The sequence below is a fragment of the Numenius arquata genome, chromosome 13, assembly GCF_964106895.1.
Source record: "Numenius arquata chromosome 13, bNumArq3.hap1.1, whole genome shotgun sequence".
Taxonomy (NCBI): Eukaryota; Metazoa; Chordata; class Aves; order Charadriiformes; family Scolopacidae; genus Numenius; species Numenius arquata.
This window is the reverse complement of record NC_133588.1, coordinates 8,174,209-8,192,231: the sequence shown is the minus strand read 5'-3', so window position 1 is coordinate 8,192,231 and position 18,023 is coordinate 8,174,209. Positions and strand designations below refer to the sequence as shown.

The following is an 18,023-nucleotide window of genomic DNA, read 5'->3' as shown; positions in this document are numbered from 1 at the left end:
TTCCTGGCTGAATATCATTGAATTAGATAAGAAGAAAAATCCTCTACAGTTGTGTGTTGGGACTCAACTGAGTGTGCTAAATAAAACCTTGATTTTTTTTTTTTTTTTTTCTTTCAGAAGCTTATTATGCGATAGCAAACTACACAGAAACCGAGACTCAGCGTGGAGAAGGCTGCAACCACGACATATCCAAGGCAAAAAAGAAGCAACCCAAGCCACTACCTAAATCTTCTAAAAGAGAGCACAGCTTCCTCCTCTTGTGGAGGATTAAATGGCTTCTCTAGCTTTTTTGGGCCAATTGCCACAGAAGCACCTCCTGGCTGGATCAGACTTTGGGTCTTGTCTTGGCACGCGCACCAAACCAACCTACTCCTGCGCCTCCAAACACACAGATGTTCGAAGGAACCTGACTTCTGCTGAACTGCTTGAGCTCATCTCTAACAAACAGGTGCTGTGAGAACAAGAACAGTAATTGAGTTAATGTAGTGGAGAAACACAGTAAAGTGTTTTTTATCAGTCAGTTATATGATCCAGGCATATAATAAAGACAGAGTGTGACATAAAAGGCAGGAAACTGTCCCTGATAAGTATGAGCTAACCAATATTTGTTTAATAACTGGTATCTATTACATCATTTCCATTTAGTGCAAAGCAACTTAATTTTTATTTAATAACTCTAGTAATTTGCCAATTTACATTTTTATAGTATTTATTAGAATTATTTCCAATATGTAAAACATTGCTCCATTTAAACATATTCTTGTCATTATTTACAAATACTTTGTTCTCAACCTAATGGAAACTGATCTTTATCTATTTTAAAATTATAATGATTTTTAAATATATTGCAAATGTTGTTTCAACAGTATGTATGATGTTTTCTAATTTTTTTGTTGTTATTTTATACATGGTTTATTTTTTCTTGTTTTAATTTTGTTTAGTCAGTTTTAATATGCAAGTTTTATGGAATATTTCCATTGCAATTAATCTCCTTTCCATTAGTTCTAAGCCACAAATACCAAATGTGTAATCACTGCCATCTTTAAAACAGGAACAGAATGACCACTATAGAATAAAGCAAAAGGGAGAGATGGGTATCCTCAGGTTATTTTAAAGAACTTTCCTTTGCATCTCCATTAAGAAAAATGTCAAACTGTTTAAGCCTCATAGTTACAAGATTATTTTCCAATAAAATAACTAACATTTATTTACTTTTACTACATTAGAGCATTAGAGAGCACACAAATAGGGTTTCCACTGTTTCTTACCTTTTTTTTTTTTTTTTTAACAAAGTCAAACACAAAGAAAAGAATATTCCTGCCCTAAGTGGTTTGCAATCCAATCAGACAAAACTACATTAGGGTGCTAAATTTTAAAATTCAGATCAAACCACTGTAGTATACTCCTTCTCTGCAATCTGAAGGAAGAAGAAAAAATACAAAGGACAAACTTTCCCATCTCAAAAATGACATTTTTTTCTTTAAATAATTTTCAACCTTCACTTTCAATTTTTCCAAATCAGGCCTCACATTTGCAGATCCAACATTAAGTATTACACCTGCGCAAACACATAGTAGAAAAATCGCTGCTGGTTTTGGGAAGGGGGGAAAATACTGCAAATCTGGTATTTCACTGAAATTAAAATTAACAGCGAAGTTTTTCCAAGTAGGAGGTACAACTGGAAAACACTTCTTCATGCAATTTATTTTACTTATCTGTTAGAAAAGCAGCAGTAAAATTATGAAATTAAAATGGTTTAAGAAGAAAATTACTCCACAATTACAGTGCCCAGTATGTCTGTTTACAAAGAGAAGTATCTTAAATCTCCAGTTTTCCTTATCCCAAAGCCTACTATGATACCTAAGACTTGGAGGAAAACATCATATTGGCCATATACAGAATTTCTAGTAATGTCAACAGGACCTGAGGATATCAGCATTGTACAGATTTTAATTATGGATAGAGTTAAGTCTTCTTAAACATATACTGGGTCTCTACATGAACCTTATCATGCATATAAGTATTTTTAAGCAAACAAGGTATTACGATTCAAATAGAGTGGTTATAGTTGGCTAGTAAGGAGAGCAGCCCACCCAATGAGTGACATAGCAAAATAAAGTGAGAATCCAGACCAGTAGTAAGTCTCTCCAGTGTAGAAATACTGTGATTGTTACTAAAATAAACATGGTAAGTTTTACCATGGTGCAAAACATAAAAAGTTTACTACTTACAAGGACTAAGTCGGGTGAGTTCTAGTGAAAAAACAAAATAAAAATGCAGATCCACGAAGCTGATGTATTCATATGAACAGTGAGAGGTTAAAAATGAGCATGCTAAATGGAACAAAAATAGTAACTGAGAAAAACATACAGAATCCCTAAGCAGATGCTAAGGAAGGCCTTTGAAGCAGTTAGTATAACTAAGTCTGAAACCAATAGGCTTATGCCTATTGAAGGACAAGGGTAATTGAAGGAAACAGTGATGAAGCAGGGAAGGAGACAGAAATAACCTCAACTGGGAAAAGATGATTCTATTAAAGTGGTCTTTATCCAACAACACATTCCTTGTGCTTTTATTTAAGACTGTCATATATCTTTCTCAAAAGACTTTCTCCATCTAATGAGTCCAAACCTACGCTGGGAATTAAGGCTCCAAGCCACATATTACGTTAACCCCACACACACATGGCAAGTGTCGACAGCGCTCCGCTTACTTGTTCCTCTCACCTGTATGTATTCTCAAGTGGACCTTTAAGTGATGTGAAGTTCTGAAAGTTTTTCCACAATATGGGCAGTCTTTCATGGCAGAACCAAGGCTCCTGTCTCTCAGTAAAGCTGGCTGCTGGACTCCTACAGATCTCCCAGCTTCTTCTCCAATGTCTGCAACACAGAAATGTTCTCACATCACTTCAGCACATGTCAGGAGTTGTTCTCACTAAAACTGCTAACACAACACAAAGTTAAACATGTCAATACTACACCTGTCTATTTCATTCTTTAAATCTGACAGAATGCTGACAATTCACGTATTTTCTTGTTATTGTCTTAAATTATTTCATCTTTCCTATCATCATTTTAAGCAGCATATGGTACCTTTATATTGAACTGAATTATACAAGAAAAGAAACAGCTGTGTCAGCAGCTGGTTTGGTTTCTTCTTTTGCTTAGTTCCTATTAATTTTTCCCCAAAAAGTTTTAGATTGCTGCTTTGTTGACTCTATTTAATTTATAAGAATTGTGAAAACCTGTATGCCTTTAGAAGGAAAAAGGTTGCATCAGTTTATTAAACCCCCCCATAACAACAGAATTGCAGTGATGAGGGACGTGGGGGGGAGGTGTCCAACAGGAGTGGTGATGTCCACACACAAAGCTAATCAACTTCCTTCTGCAACATTTCAGCATTGGCGTCACGACACAGGACCTAGTGAGTCACCTAATATCACAGGAAATGCAATGAAAAAATTGGTCAGGTGAGGGAGAATTCCTTCTCCCTCTCGCCCGCAGCTCCTGGGCTTTCTCCTTCAGTGTTCACAGCTACACTTGCTCTTTGCATCGTAATACAGTAAGTGAGACTCCAGGACATCTCTTCTCCCTCCTGATATAAAGAAACAGACATTCTCAGCCATCTTGAGTGAGCTGCTATTACCCAAGCAGGCTATGAACAAAATAACTTGCAAAAGACTGACATAAAAATTGCAAAAATACAGGGCATTTTTAAAAAGTCATTATTCAAACCACACAAGACTCATCTATCATCTTGTACTTACAGGGTCACGCAATATCACATATATGTATCAATTCACAATTTCACCAAAATGTACCCTGGCAAAAGTTGAAATTCTGAACTAGATTTACGGGTCTGGCACAGCACAGAGATGCGATACACATGGACACAGCATCACACCCCGACGCAAAAGCTGAGCTATCTGGGTTACATTGAGATGGGGAGGACATAGTTAAAATCTGCACACAGAGTCTTGATTATTTCAACCATAAACTACTGACTAAAAATGTTCTGTCTTTACCCATTTGATATGTAACTAAAGCTGTCAGGAAACATAGTGCAGTTTAGACAGCATTGCCTTTTAAATAGAAGTAATGGGACATAAGGAAGACTTAAACATTTGGCTCTAATAAAAACTATTCACGCGGTAGCAGAGACCCAAATACCACATTTCTGGAAAAGGTAACACTAATGGGCATTTAGTTATTTATTATAAAATGGTCCCTCTAAACCATCTCACTTAAAGCTGAAAGAAGGGGATGATAGAGCGATTATCTTAGTCATGTATGTAATCAAGGTATTGCTAGTATTCAAAAGGCAAAATGAGTTTTCACATCACATTCTTGTTTAACATTTTCTGATTGTTCTTAGACTGCAGAGTTAAAGCACAATATTTAAGTTAGAAAGCTAGTAACTGTCACTTTGAATTATTCACAACTATGTAAAGTAACATACTGCAGGAGTTTATTTTGTCTTTAGGAGTCCAAGAAAACGTATATAGGTGCTAGTCTATAATTCCAATCTCCCTAAAGGGTTTAGTTTTTCCCCTTTTTTTCTCCTCCAAAGTTGTATATAATCATGTCTTAAGCTGCTTTGGGAAAAAATGAATTCCTGAGTGCAAAAAGATTTTTCTGAAGTGCAAAATACAGAATGCATGATGATAAACTGCAGGATTTTATTTTGGTTTTCAATAAATACTATATGAACATTATAGATAAATATATAGATAAAGCTAACAAGCCACTCAGGAGGAATTTACCGAATAAGTCTACTAGTTATGTTTTGCTATATGTCACTCTAAATGATGGCCTGTTATCCATTTGCCTTTTATCTTTCTATCTAGAATATGTGTGGCCCAATAAAAAAGAATAAATTTGTAAGATAAACAGCTCGCTTTGCAGATTTAAGAGTCTAATTTTCACTTTACACAAAATTGAATTTTTTCAAGGCAGCGAGACGACTGAGTTTACTCTAGCACTAATCCCTCTGAAAAAGCAAACTGAAAACAACAATGAAGCAAAGAAAGATGTGGGTGGTCTGAAGAGTTTTCTTTTAGATTTAAGTAGACATACAGTAGATAGCTCCAAAGGCTTTGCTCCAACAGGGGCCTTACCTTGAAGAATTTTTCTTCCCACAGTGAAAGCATTCCTAAGACTTTAAAGCTGGGCTGAGGGGTTTTCTTTTGAATTCCTCTGCCTACAAAGCCCACCGAAGCGCTGGAGGCCATTGCTACCTGAATGAGCAGCTTTACATCTAAGTTCTTTTATTTCAAACAATGAAAAGATATGTTCAAGGCTGCCGACTCTCCCCATCAAATGCCGCCCTAAGTTCTTACTAGGGCCCCATTTTGGCAAATCGGACCTATTTGTCAAGGCACTTAAGTTTAAAATGTGCTTAACTTTAAATGCATTTAAGTCTCACTGACTCTGCTACCAAGGTGGTTTTTTTTGTTTTTTTTTTTTTTTTTATACTGAGTCTCCAAAAGCAATCTATGGAAAGTGAAGGGGGAAAAAGTGACACAGAAAAAGAAGAGATCACGAAGGAAAAAGTTAAGAAGCAAACTGAATACAGACTATGCCAACACCAGTGAATGTGAGGAATGAAAAATCTTCAGCTCTACCAATAATCGTGTCCGATGTCCCCTTTCTCCTGCTATTGAGATCCCCTTCCTAAGTAGAAACTCAGCTCTGTTAAATTGTGCAAAACTTTTTTTACAGACCTGCAGAACTAGGATTAGCCCCAGCAAATTAATTTATGATTTACTCGGGATTTGAGCTATGGTTTTTGGGCTGCTCAATTCCGAGGATAAAAGATCAGGAAGGAAAGAGAACAGTTACTTATCTCACATCCATTGTGGTTCACTGAGTTATGTGGTCTATATGATGTGCACTCGATGCACGTGGGATTCGACTCTTTTTTCACTATCTACTTCCATTACAGGCAGGTCTACGTCCTGAATGTCTTCCTGCCCATCCCTACCTTTCCTGATTCAAGTGCAGGAAATATCAGAACAGGGCATAAAATATTGTATAGATGTCCATGCGAGATGTCAGGCTTCCAAGCCTTGTCTCTGAACTTACTTTCACTGAGCTTTACTTTCACTTTGAAAGCATCTGTTCACAGCTAAAGTCGTGGACAGAAATGCAAAAAGCAACACTCAGTTCTGTATAGGAAACTGGTCCTTATGCCAGTATAAGGAGAAGGCAACAGCTGTGAGATCTCCAGCTGCCTCGTACGCTGTACCTGCTGGGCAGGCAGATACCGCTCCACGGCACAGGACTCGGAGGAATTCAGCCATGAAGCAGCTTCTGGGGTGCTATGACAGGGACACCTCTTGCGTACCATGCCTTGTAACTGACTGTGCACCTGTTCTCATGGGAATAGGACAAATGCAAGGAAAGAAAGTTCACTTTAACATCCCTATCAGAAGGTGGCAATTAGGCACATAACTAAAGAGTCAATTTGGTCAAAAGGTGAGCAAATGTATTTGACTGAAATTAAAATTAAGCAATCCACAAGATCAGTATTTGAATGACTAGCCCATCTTCAGACAGGTGCCCACTTCTCAGGAGAGGAGGGTCAAAAACCCACCACTCCCACCTATCATGGAGACGACCCATGTAGTGCTGCAGGTTCCTTTCACTTCCCCGCGGTACCCAGAAAGGAAATTTCCACAGAAATCCCAATAAACAGTTTTGGGCCAGGAGCACTTTAACAGTAGCAGGTTAAAAGAAAGTGAGAAACACACCAGTGAATCCTTTTTTATAGCAGGTACCTTACTAGGTATGAGAAGTGATCTACCCAGAAATGAGCCGCTGCCACGGCTGGCAGTGCCCTCAGCACATGGATAGAGATGCTACAGAGGCACAATGCCAAATTCAGTGGATATTTCCAGAAAAGAGAAGACAGACTTAGGTGGACAGAGAATCTGTGTACTCAAAGCAGAAGCTATGTAGGCAGTCATAGGAAGAGCAAAAGAAAAATAATTATTTGAAATTTCCATGTATGTTCTGTAGGACTGACCTACCTCTCCGGGATGAGCCTATAAACATGATCAGAAAAGCATTGATTGCTTTCGTAAAAAGAAACCTGTTTTCAGTTGGTTAGGTACCAGCACCAACCTCAGCCACGTCAGCAGCCAAATTTTCAAAGGCACATCTACAGACGTGTCCCGTAAATTTTACAGGAGTGTTCATTTGCTGCCTGTATGTGAAAGTGCAGGGATTCACAAAGAGGTACTTTCATGTTTGAAGGAGCTAAATTGCAGTCCTCATGCAGACTAAATTATCAATGAAGTCAGTTGGAATTTGTTGACACAAGGATTGCCAAATTAGCCAAAACCAGGCAGTCACATGGAAAAGGTAATCAACTCACAAAATAGGAAATCACGCTTGCAAGTATGTGTTTGCTCTTGCACATTTTTCATACATTACTAAAGAACCCTTTGAAAATGTGGCCAGAAGCCTTTAAAGCTGCACATAATCCCAGATTTTCATATATTTCTGAAATTCAAAATATTTGTAGTTCTTTAGAACTGCCTGTGAAAGTTGATGAAACATGGTGCAACGAGAAGCGGTAGTGGCCACGGTTATTCTTCGATCATCTATAAACCAACCCAGAGCAGCCCATCTCGTGGCAGCAAAAATTATATCCTGAATCTCATGTCAAGAAGGGAGTTAGAAGATATTCAGTGTGTTAATCCTGTCACTGCTGCCACCGGGCAAGTATGTCAGGATTCGACCACCTCTGGGAAGCAGTATAGCATACGCAAAGTTTCTGGGAAAACATGCTTACCTTTCTTGCCTATTCCTTAGAGAAAGCTTTAATAATACCGAAAATAGTAGAAAACGGGAATATGGTTAGGGATACAATTAAACATATTTTTCTAGCTACCTGAAGTAGCTCCAATTAGTATGCGCCGATGTAAACGAGAACAGAATCTGGCCCAGTGCGCATAATTTGAAATTAGAATCCTATTAGCAGATGTCACTACACTTTTTCGCTAGTGAAGTTCATGGCTTAAAATGAAAAAGTCTAATACTACTAAACATTACAGTTATATTTTAGGCCTCCGGAAAGAGTTACTAATGTCTTAGGTCAGGAACAACTTGCTGTCTCTATTGTTTCATCAAGGATTTAGGTTTTATAATGACCATATATGGGAATCTTAAACTGTTAGGCATTAATATGGATTGGCAGAGAATTTGTTTAAACAGAGAGCTATTTTAGAAGAGAATTGGAAAGGAGGCCTACTAGTGAGAAAGCAGCATTCACATTGTTTGTATTATTAGAAATAAAGATTATACCAAAGGTTCCATTGGTAAATAAAAAGATACCGCTTCTGACATCAGACTTCCCACTTAGCCCTCTGAACCACACAGGCAAACAAAAGGCACAAACTGCCAGACTGTATTTTAAATTTAAATCTGCCGATGATTAGTGCATTGGCAGATTTAAATTTAAAATACAATCAAAATTAAACCGAAGTAAAATGCTCACAGCCATTTATATGAGGTAAGACATTTAGATGTGGGCAAATGGCAGTCATAGCCGATCCCTCGGGCTCCAGGGCAGTGCTCTCAGCGTTACTTCAAGCACAAGGGAGACAAAATATTCTAAGGGATTTTTTAGTAACTGGTAGGCTGGTGACCCGGGGGCAGCACATACACCTTAAGCCCATGCTTGGAGCACAGGACACACTTGAAGATTGGTGGTTTTCACACCTCACGGGTGCAAAACACTTTGCACGACAACACTGCATGTACGCAAATGTTGGTTATATCTTAATGGTTTTCACTGTGGTATGTTCCCAGAAACACGCAAGTGGCTATGTATAGAGCACAAAGAGACATCAATAGACACTTAAACAAAAATTAAGCTTTTGTTTATCACAAAATACTTCTTATCCTCTTTTTTCATTTTAATCAAATTCCCCACAGAGTTTTTGTTTTGGAGTTCTTAGCAGTCTTACTTTTCAAATTGTTCTAAATCTTTAAAACCTTTTAAGATAATCAAAGTTCAAACACAGTTTCTGAGTACATCATTTTAGCTGCCTGATTTGTTTGAAGAATTGTGTGACCAAAAGACAGAAAATTAATAGTAGTACTTAAAAAACAGGGTTAGTTACTTGCTGTTAACTTAGAGAGCTCATTTTGGACTGAAAATTAAGCGTATTTTTTAAAAAATGATGTTTTTTGAGAGAACGTTTTTTGCATGACCTTTTTAACTGTATCTTTAAAAAAAAAAAAAAAAAAGAAGACATCTTAAGCACCTTACAATATCTTTCATTTAACAGTTGGAAGAAGGAAACTCCCAGATGAACATTGGCCTGTGTCTTTCTCTTTAACCAGCTGAGTGATCCAAGCTTTTAATAAAGCTGTTCCAATTATTGTAAAAGTCATCTAGTACCTTATAGCCACAAATATTGACAGTTTATTGCACAACGCATTCATGACATTTGAAGGTCACATCATACATAATACATACACTTTTATAAAAGTGTCTGGAACAAAGAGATACATGATCAGCAATTACGTCTTACCATTTGAGGGTATGATTTTATACTTATTTAAAATGAAATACTATATGAAATGTAAGTTGTTAATAAAACACAAAATAGTTCATTTTCTGTATTTATTGTTTTATTAATCAGTGATACTGAACTCCCTTGTACAAAATCAACAGAATGCGGTCCATGCCCCAAGAAGATCACAGTTAAATATCATTATCCTGCAAACCATCACACATCTTCTTAGCTCAGCGTGAGAAGAAAGTAAGATTAAAACTTTCATCTCGCTACTGTATACCTGTCCAGCCCGACTGAGTCCAATGAAACTCCAACACTTAGATTTGAATCAGGACCTTAGTATATTATTGAAATATTAGTTTTGATAAAACTGAATCAAAATGAAATGGAAAAGAGTGATGAAGAATTTTTTAAAATAGATAAACATGCAGGCATATCGAACTTCTTCATCCTCTTCCAATGCTCCTGACTTTTGAGGCCATTCTAAAATCACATGCACAAATGGTGTAATTAAAAGGTGTAAGTTGCAATTTATGCAGTCAGACCTTTGCACAGTCCTTCAATGAAGTCAACAACCACCAGAAATACAGAAAGCATGGCCCTGAGAGTGCCTGCCTTTGGTTAAATAGTCTTCATTTTTATAGCATCACCACTAGGTCCTGGAACCTCCGCCTACCTAATGAGAGTTGAGCTTGCAGCAAATGACCATGGATCACTACATCATTCCCTAGAACACATTTTTTGCTGGTTTGTTTCAAAATCCTGCTATCTTATTTCCTAAGCCCTTCGCATACAAGACACTTCTGCCATCCAACTCCTTCACTGCCTTTTCAGTTCTGCTACTCCAAAATCACAGCTTTGAAATCCCACTTCCCTAGTTTGACTGTATTTATCAAAGCACTTCGGATCCCAAATCACTGAGTTTGCCAGATGATGTTCATGAAATTCCACTAGACTTGTATAATCTTTCCACAGGAAAAGTGGATGCTTTAGAGGAGGATGTACTTTGTCATTTATCAATGATGAAAGATGGATCTGTTTGCTATCCTGAATGTAACACTAGTTACTCTCAGTGATGGGCTTCTACTTGTTCTTGCTTTCTTCAGAAGTGTACATCTGAGCTGCCAGAACACCTTATTGTGCTTCTCTGTACAGAACACGCATCTTCACAAGCAAAGCAGATACTTACTCTTCGGATCTGCTATACTGGGCTTAAATATGTACTCATGGATCTTTCCTTGGTATTTTGCCAAAGTTCTTTGTCATCTATGCTCAGAATTTACTCTGTTGTTCATTTATACGTCTGATAGCAATGTCAGCTCCCAAACCTTCCACACAACATACTTTCCATGGTTTTCACCTCCTTTTCTTAAAACAAGCTTAGAATATTCTGGATTTTTACCAAATGTTCATGCCGAAGCGGTCTGTGATTCTCATGTAAGCCTGTCTCACTAGTTTTCTTACCCAAACCCTTGACTCACCTGTGTTAGCTTTGATCCTGTCACCTCCATTTTAAATTGGCACTTGATTACCGACCAGAGGAGACAAGGTCTTTCCACACTTCGTACAGATTGTTTACTGCTTTTGAGAAAATTCCAGTGGGGAATCTAAGCAGAGGAGCTATCCAACTGGACCATCTTTTGGATTTGTATGTGTTATTTGTAGGCAGGTGTTCAGGTACCAGATGGCCTTAAAGCCCGTACTACTCAGGTTATAGCAGCTTCTACAGGCTGTCTGCATCATATTCCCATCTCTGAGATTTGCAGAGTGGCTACATGGAGCTTGATAAACACTTTTACCTAGCATTGCTCTCCTGATGCCAAGGCTAGATCAGATATCCAATTTGGGAGAGTTGCCTTCCAGTCCCTCTTTAATTAAGTACTCCTGATCTCCTACTCCTGGGATGGATTGCTACTGCTGATTAAGCTCCAGAAGTAAGGATCTGTGGAGGCAATTTCATGAGGGAGAAAATGAAGTTGCTAGCTAATCAACTAAAATAACCACTAACTGGACTTCTGTGAATGAACGTATTGCCTTATTCCTGCTTCCATACTTACCCTGTTTCTTCCATCTCTACATACCTATAAACCAAACTGGCAAGGTATACTTCATTATGACCTCTATCTTGTTCCTAAACTACGTGTGGGACAAACAGAACCCTTTGGTACAGTATACAGGCTACACCATAAAGAAAATCCAAGATGGTGTCAGTAAACTGTAGGCAAGATGGTGAACCTAGGTGGAAGAGAGTGGCATTGAACCTATGTTCTCTGGGCTCTTCTCATGTGCCCAACAATGCAGAGTCTGTGAGATTTTAAAAGGCGCAAATTAACACCAAACACCACATCATTTTCAAAATCCATTAATATCTTTTAAAACCTTTTGAGTAGTTGTATGGAAATATTTAATAACTGCACTAGCCAAGTTTCACCCTGAGTTGCTGGGCTTAAACAAATCCAAAAAACAAACAAATCATTTTTTCAAGTCAGAACCACAGACTTTTCTACATTATAAGTAGCTCTCAGGTCATCAGGTAACATTGGAGAAATTTTTGCATGCTATTGATTAAGAAAACCCCTTTTCATTATTATTAGTATTGTATCATAGGGTGGCAAAATCAGCACAGAAGTACTGGTAGAAGGTCATCAGATTTTATAAAAATTTATTCTAATGAAGAAAAATGTAAATTATTTTAAATGTCACAGAAACATCTTTTTGTAGATGCCAGTAAGAAAGAAACCAACAATAGAATCAGTCACTTAAAAACAACTGTACAGTAGCTAAATGACTAATTTCCCCCTTAACAGAATGAGAAAGAATTAAAGACCGTCATTCCATTTAGAGATTACTGATTACAGAGGTGCTGACAGAGTCTCCAAAGAGTGAATAATGTCATGGTGTGTGTTACAACATTTGGACAATGATAGTATAGACTTTTCCAGTATCTGTATTTTCTTACTTTTTACTTTCCAGTGCTGCCTTCAAACTAAATGACTGCTTTGAGCTAATACATATACCTCTGTAAATAATTTTTCTCTTGTCTAACTTCTTTGGTACATGCCACTTAAGTATAATTTCCAACTTCTTTCCCTATTTCACAAAAAGTAAGCTGTACTTGAAGAAATACTTCTCAGCAACTCCGAACTGCTGCATCTATTTTACTAGCACCCTTTTCCTATTAAAAAATACGTTATTTACATGAATTTCTCTGTAACAGAAAAATATTGATTAAATTCATTACTTCTACTCTAAAGAAGGGATTCTTTAACTGTTTGGGTGTGGTTTTTTTCCCTTCTCATTGGTTTAACAGTGTATTGTGGGCATACTGAGAACACCATGTCTTTAAACATGATATTGTATGAACGGGCTCATTAATTTTTCTTGTATGAATGATGTATCACAAAAAGTACATACTATGACAACCTGTATCCATGTTTTGTAAAATAGCCTTAAAATACACTGATAGTATGCTATTTGTGGCCTACTAAAATATGAAATGCTACCTATGGAGCCGATATATCAATAATCTAGTTTCCCTTTTCTACTACGAAAATATAGAATTTTTCATCTGAACTATCCTGGTAAAAAAAGAGAAAAAATACTATTTTGAACACTCTCCTCTGCTTTAGCTGAGCTTGTGGCAATAACTGGTTTAGGCATAGGCTTCAGTATGCTGGAATGATCCTGAAACTAATTTTGCATGTGTTGGAGTTGGACTCTGGCCATGCACGTCAGTATGCTGGAACAGAGTTATCTAAATCCTGAGCCTTATTTTACATGTGCTGGTGTTGGACTGTGGCCCTGCAATCTTTTAGGTCTCCATCTGTAGCTATCAAAGCCAGGGTGTGCCCAGCCACTCGCTACTGCTCACTGCTTTCCTTCCACAGGAAAGCTACAGGCTCGCAACCACCCTCCTGCACATCGGTGTGACTGCGAGATCTTCAGAGCCCTGGCAGGTCTCATCAACCTTCCTCTACAGCCTCTTTACTGCCACGGCCAGCCTTTTGCAGTGCATCACACTTCTTATATCATTATAATCCCAGATAGTTATCAAGTTCCACATCAGTGATGAGAAATATCAACATCTCGGACAGATGTTCCCTCAGATTGAATGAGTTAATTCCCCTTGTTTTACTAGGTAAAACAACTCACTAATTTTTGAGCAAGCTATGGAGACCGCAGCTCCCAGACTGACAGAAGGCCCCTCCGAGTTTCCCAGCCTGCCAGAGCTTCCCCTGCAACCATCAGACAAAGTGATTTGAAGTCCAGACAGTCTAGTCAGAAATAACTAGTTGTTTTGTTCTGGGGAAGGGGATAAGAAAAGACCAGGCACTCAGAAGTCACATTTCTCCCAAAATGCCATAAACGCTGGCTGGGCACAAATCTGGAACATCAACACAGAGGCAGTAACGGGGACTGAGCAATGCAAAGGTAGTTGTACAAAGCACTTATCGTCACCCGGAGAACTGACAACCTGAAGGGACTTACAGACTGATGGTAACACAGTGAAAAGGTTTTGCAAGGCTCCTTCCACTTGTTTACAGTTCCTCCACATTAATCCACCAGCAAATACATATTTTAACCCATCAGTAGCATCTATAAGACTAGGAGATAATCTGGATTAAATTATTTGCTGGCACTTTTCTCTACCTGAAATGGATGACAGTTTTTCTCTATGGAGCCTACCAAACTGAGGAAACAACTTCACGCCAAGCTCAAAATTAGACATTTCAATGAAGATCAGGCATTCTTCTGTGACTGGACAGACACAAGTTAGCTGCCTCAGAGATAGAGAAAGACTTATTTTAGAAGGAGGGTTGTTCCATCTCTTAACTTAGTAGCAACGCACTTTCTTCAAACTTCAGCGGTAAAAGAAATTCAAAACCCAGGTAGTCTGCATGCACGGAAGCACCTTTTGTTTAATAAATAATTCAACCATGTATTCCCTTTTAATTTAAAAACGGTCTGACTGAACAGTCAACAGAGTGAACTAAAGTCGGCAAAATACAGTGTTGAAAAATTAAAAAGTGTATTCAAGGCCGTATTCATTTGTTTCACTTCTCGTATACTGGAGAGACAGGCTGCGCTGAAGTTCTAACTTTTTTCTTTTTCTTTTAAATTATACACATACAGTCACATGATGCTCACTTGACTTTGAAAGCTGCCTTGCCCTGGAATTTGTCTCTCTTTCTGTTACCAGCTCAGCAGCTACTGCTCCTCTAACCTCATGAACATCATGAGAAATTCAGCCAAAATGTTCTCATGAGCTCCTCTGCCATGCCTGTGAGGGCCAGACTTAACTATCAACCATCTTGGAGAACAGAAATACTGTAAAACATTCTGGAAATACTCAGACCATCATCTGAATGATGGTCCCATGTATTAATAAGTGTATGGTAAAGTACAGGAAACACATCTGGTGGGAAAAATCTGCAGATAATGATGCAATGAATTCAGTCCCAACCCGGGACTGAATTTGTAACACACTATTGCAAACTCATACAAATAACTGGAATCAATCGAGTGCGTTTGGTACGGACTGATCCTCTTGCAAACAGTCAAAAGCATATAGGACTATCTTAAGTATGAATTCACAGGCTCAGTTTCTGTGAAAAAAATTCTTAGCAGTAAGCAGCTGAGGATAAGAAGGAAAAAAACAAGTAAGAGTAAATTCTTACATTTAACCTTCTGCACCACAATGATTAAAAGAATTTCTTGAATCTTAGAACAGACAGCAAGGAAAAAGTAATGCTGTGGTGAAACCTCCTTATTTCAGATTCCTAGAGATCTACCCATTCCCAAAGATATCCCAGAGCAGCAGCAGGCACTTCATGCCTTCCTAACAAAGCACAACCTCTTGGACTCTGCTCTGCTGAGTGCTTGATTCCCATCACTGTGGACAGCTTTACAATGTTTTGCTCCCTTTCTGATCAGCATCTCCTGAACCAATGACCGCTCTATAACCATCACGTAACATCCACCAACACGAAATTACCAGCTTGATAATGCTCACGTGACATTAAATGCTGACAGAAGGAAATCTTATCTCAGAAAGGTAAGATACACTGGAAAGAAGATCTTTACAGGGAAGGAGAATAGGGGAAACCTAACCCTTAGAAAGTAACACCGACTTTAAAGAAAACGACACTTCAATAACATATCTTTCAAAGTGGACACACATTTAAAAGCCATCTTCTTAATGCCATGGAATGACAGACATGAGGTCACATTTGGAAGAGGCAGAAGTTTCACAAGTACATCATGAATAATTCCACAGCATATGGAGGAAGACCAGCTTTTCACCAAATTTTCACTATTCTGAACAATAGTAAGATTATCAGCATATATAGGATGAAAACACTAACCAGACCGGATAAACACTTTGTACAGATAGGAAACTTTCAACACCTTGCTCTGTTGTGACAAAACAGCCTACAAATTATATGTACAGAATAAATCTCTGAATCTGACAAAATCTGAACAAACGCATCAGGATAACTATAGAGACTGTTTAGACACAAACTCCTACCCTGCAAGTCAGAGAGTCTTAAGATTCTAATTTTGGCCGATTACTAGCTTACGCTGAGACACTATGCAGTAAGTACCATCTCAGTGAACAGACTAATTTAAACTCTGAGAATGCAGGCTACCACATTTGTGAAGACACATGTTTCCGTGCCTTTTCAGGATGGTACTAGTGGGAGCCGCTCCAATGGCCTGGCAAGCCCATGCAGAATTTGGTACATGACAAACTGGGCTTGCAACCGATTACATTTGAAAGCTGTCTATGGTGGAACTGGCCAACCTAACAAAGTCACGTATGGGGTTGAGAAAAGGTGAACAGCAGTATAAACTGGTCAAATGAAACTGAACTAATTTTAACGATTTTACTAGTCCTGGTTCTTTCCTGGCTACAGATTCTGTGATATCTCACTACAGATACGTGCCCAGTCACGAGGGTCATAAGTATTTGTTTCAAAAAAGGGATCCTGTTGATGGCCGGGCAGTGGAGCTTGCTGATACACGCTGAAGCATTTTAATAAAGGGTGGACAACCAAAACCTGCCACTGCTTAACAGTCAGTAACTCTATACTGCTATCATACCAAGGTTTATCAATAAACTGCAGGAATGTAGCGTTGCGTATTTAAAATAAATAAAGATGGGAAGATGCAACCAAGAAAGGGCAGCTCAGATACCAGACAGGGTGTCGATGAGTGCTGTAGATTGGTGGAACTGCATTCCACAAAAAAACTGCTGGATAGACCATCACCTGCAGTACTGCTCCAGTGAGTGCTGCTCACCAGACAACAACGTACTTCCTTCTCTGTATTCCAGGGTTCTTTTCAATTAATATTTGTTTTAGTTATGTTGAATCACTGCTCATCATCTAAGATATTATTTGATTATTTTTTTTAAAGAAATTCCTTTCTTCTTGGATATGCTTTCACCACAGTATTTTTGAAGTATGAGAGTAAACACACAGTCCCTATGATGGCAATTTCCATTCATAGTTTGACAACTAAATGTTGCGATGTTACTTGAAACTCCTGCCTCTTATCTTTCAATTTTTCTTTAGGGAAAAACAGCACAGAAATATATTCTGTCATCTGTTTGAAAAGATGCAGATATAATCCACCTATGATGATTGCAATTTTTGGAATTAAGACTGTGATCCAGAACAGCAGTATGATCTACATTTTAACCACAGCTATTACAATAAATGAAACCAAACATTCTCCACACATTTACCTTTATTCTAATAATGCTTTGCAAGACTTCTGGCTGGGAATGCTTTACATCAGCAAGCATTATTGAAAATATTCCCTGAAAAGTATGCATCCTAAGACCATAGTCAAAGAAGAATTACAGATAGGAGATGTTATGTGTCCAGATCTTCCTTTGCTTTTTATCTATGGTGCAGAAGTTGCTAACCACCACGTTATAAATATCTTGAGGGTCTTCTGATGGCAGACAACCAGCAACATAAGATCAGTTAGGAGTAGCTGACTGTCAGCATCACAGGCAAACCCATTGCCTCTGGCATCACCAGGGACTTTGGTTGGCACAGTCATTTGAGGGAACAGTGGCAAACCAACCTTTCCCACTGGGACAGGGCGTATTAGGGAGGTGGCTGAGGCACTCGGACAGCAAGGGAACTGTCATGCTGGATTCCTCCAAAGGGACCAACCCCTTCACATCCTCTTATGGGCAGTACTGTACTTCACCAGCAGTTTTAGCTATGTCAGTGTATCTTTCTGCACGCTAACACACACAAAGGCACCAAAGCTTTCTTTCAAAACAGGTTTTCACTAACTTGGACTACCAGGCCATTCCCTATGCAAAAGCAGAAGGAAGTTCTGCAGAAGTTTAATAAAGAATTCTCTTACCCAACAAACTTGCTTCATTTTTACTACTCTAACTACTGGTTAATAGGGTCAAACTGGCAACCTGCTCACACTGAGGAAAGGAAATCTCTAAGGGTAATGCTTTTGC

At 38.4% G+C, this 18,023-nt stretch overlaps 1 protein-coding gene across 1 annotated transcript in view; it reads right to left on the bottom strand.

Moving 5' to 3' along the window:
* ZNF536 (zinc finger protein 536) overlaps window positions 1-18,023 on the bottom strand; it is a 185,864-nt gene that overhangs the window by 130,497 nt on the left and 37,344 nt on the right. Inside the window, exon 2 of the mRNA XM_074158092.1 lies at window positions 2,727-2,879. Within this exon, the coding sequence (XP_074014193.1) occupies window positions 2,727-2,879 (153 nt within the window). The remainder of the gene's footprint in view (window positions 1-2,726; window positions 2,880-18,023) is intronic.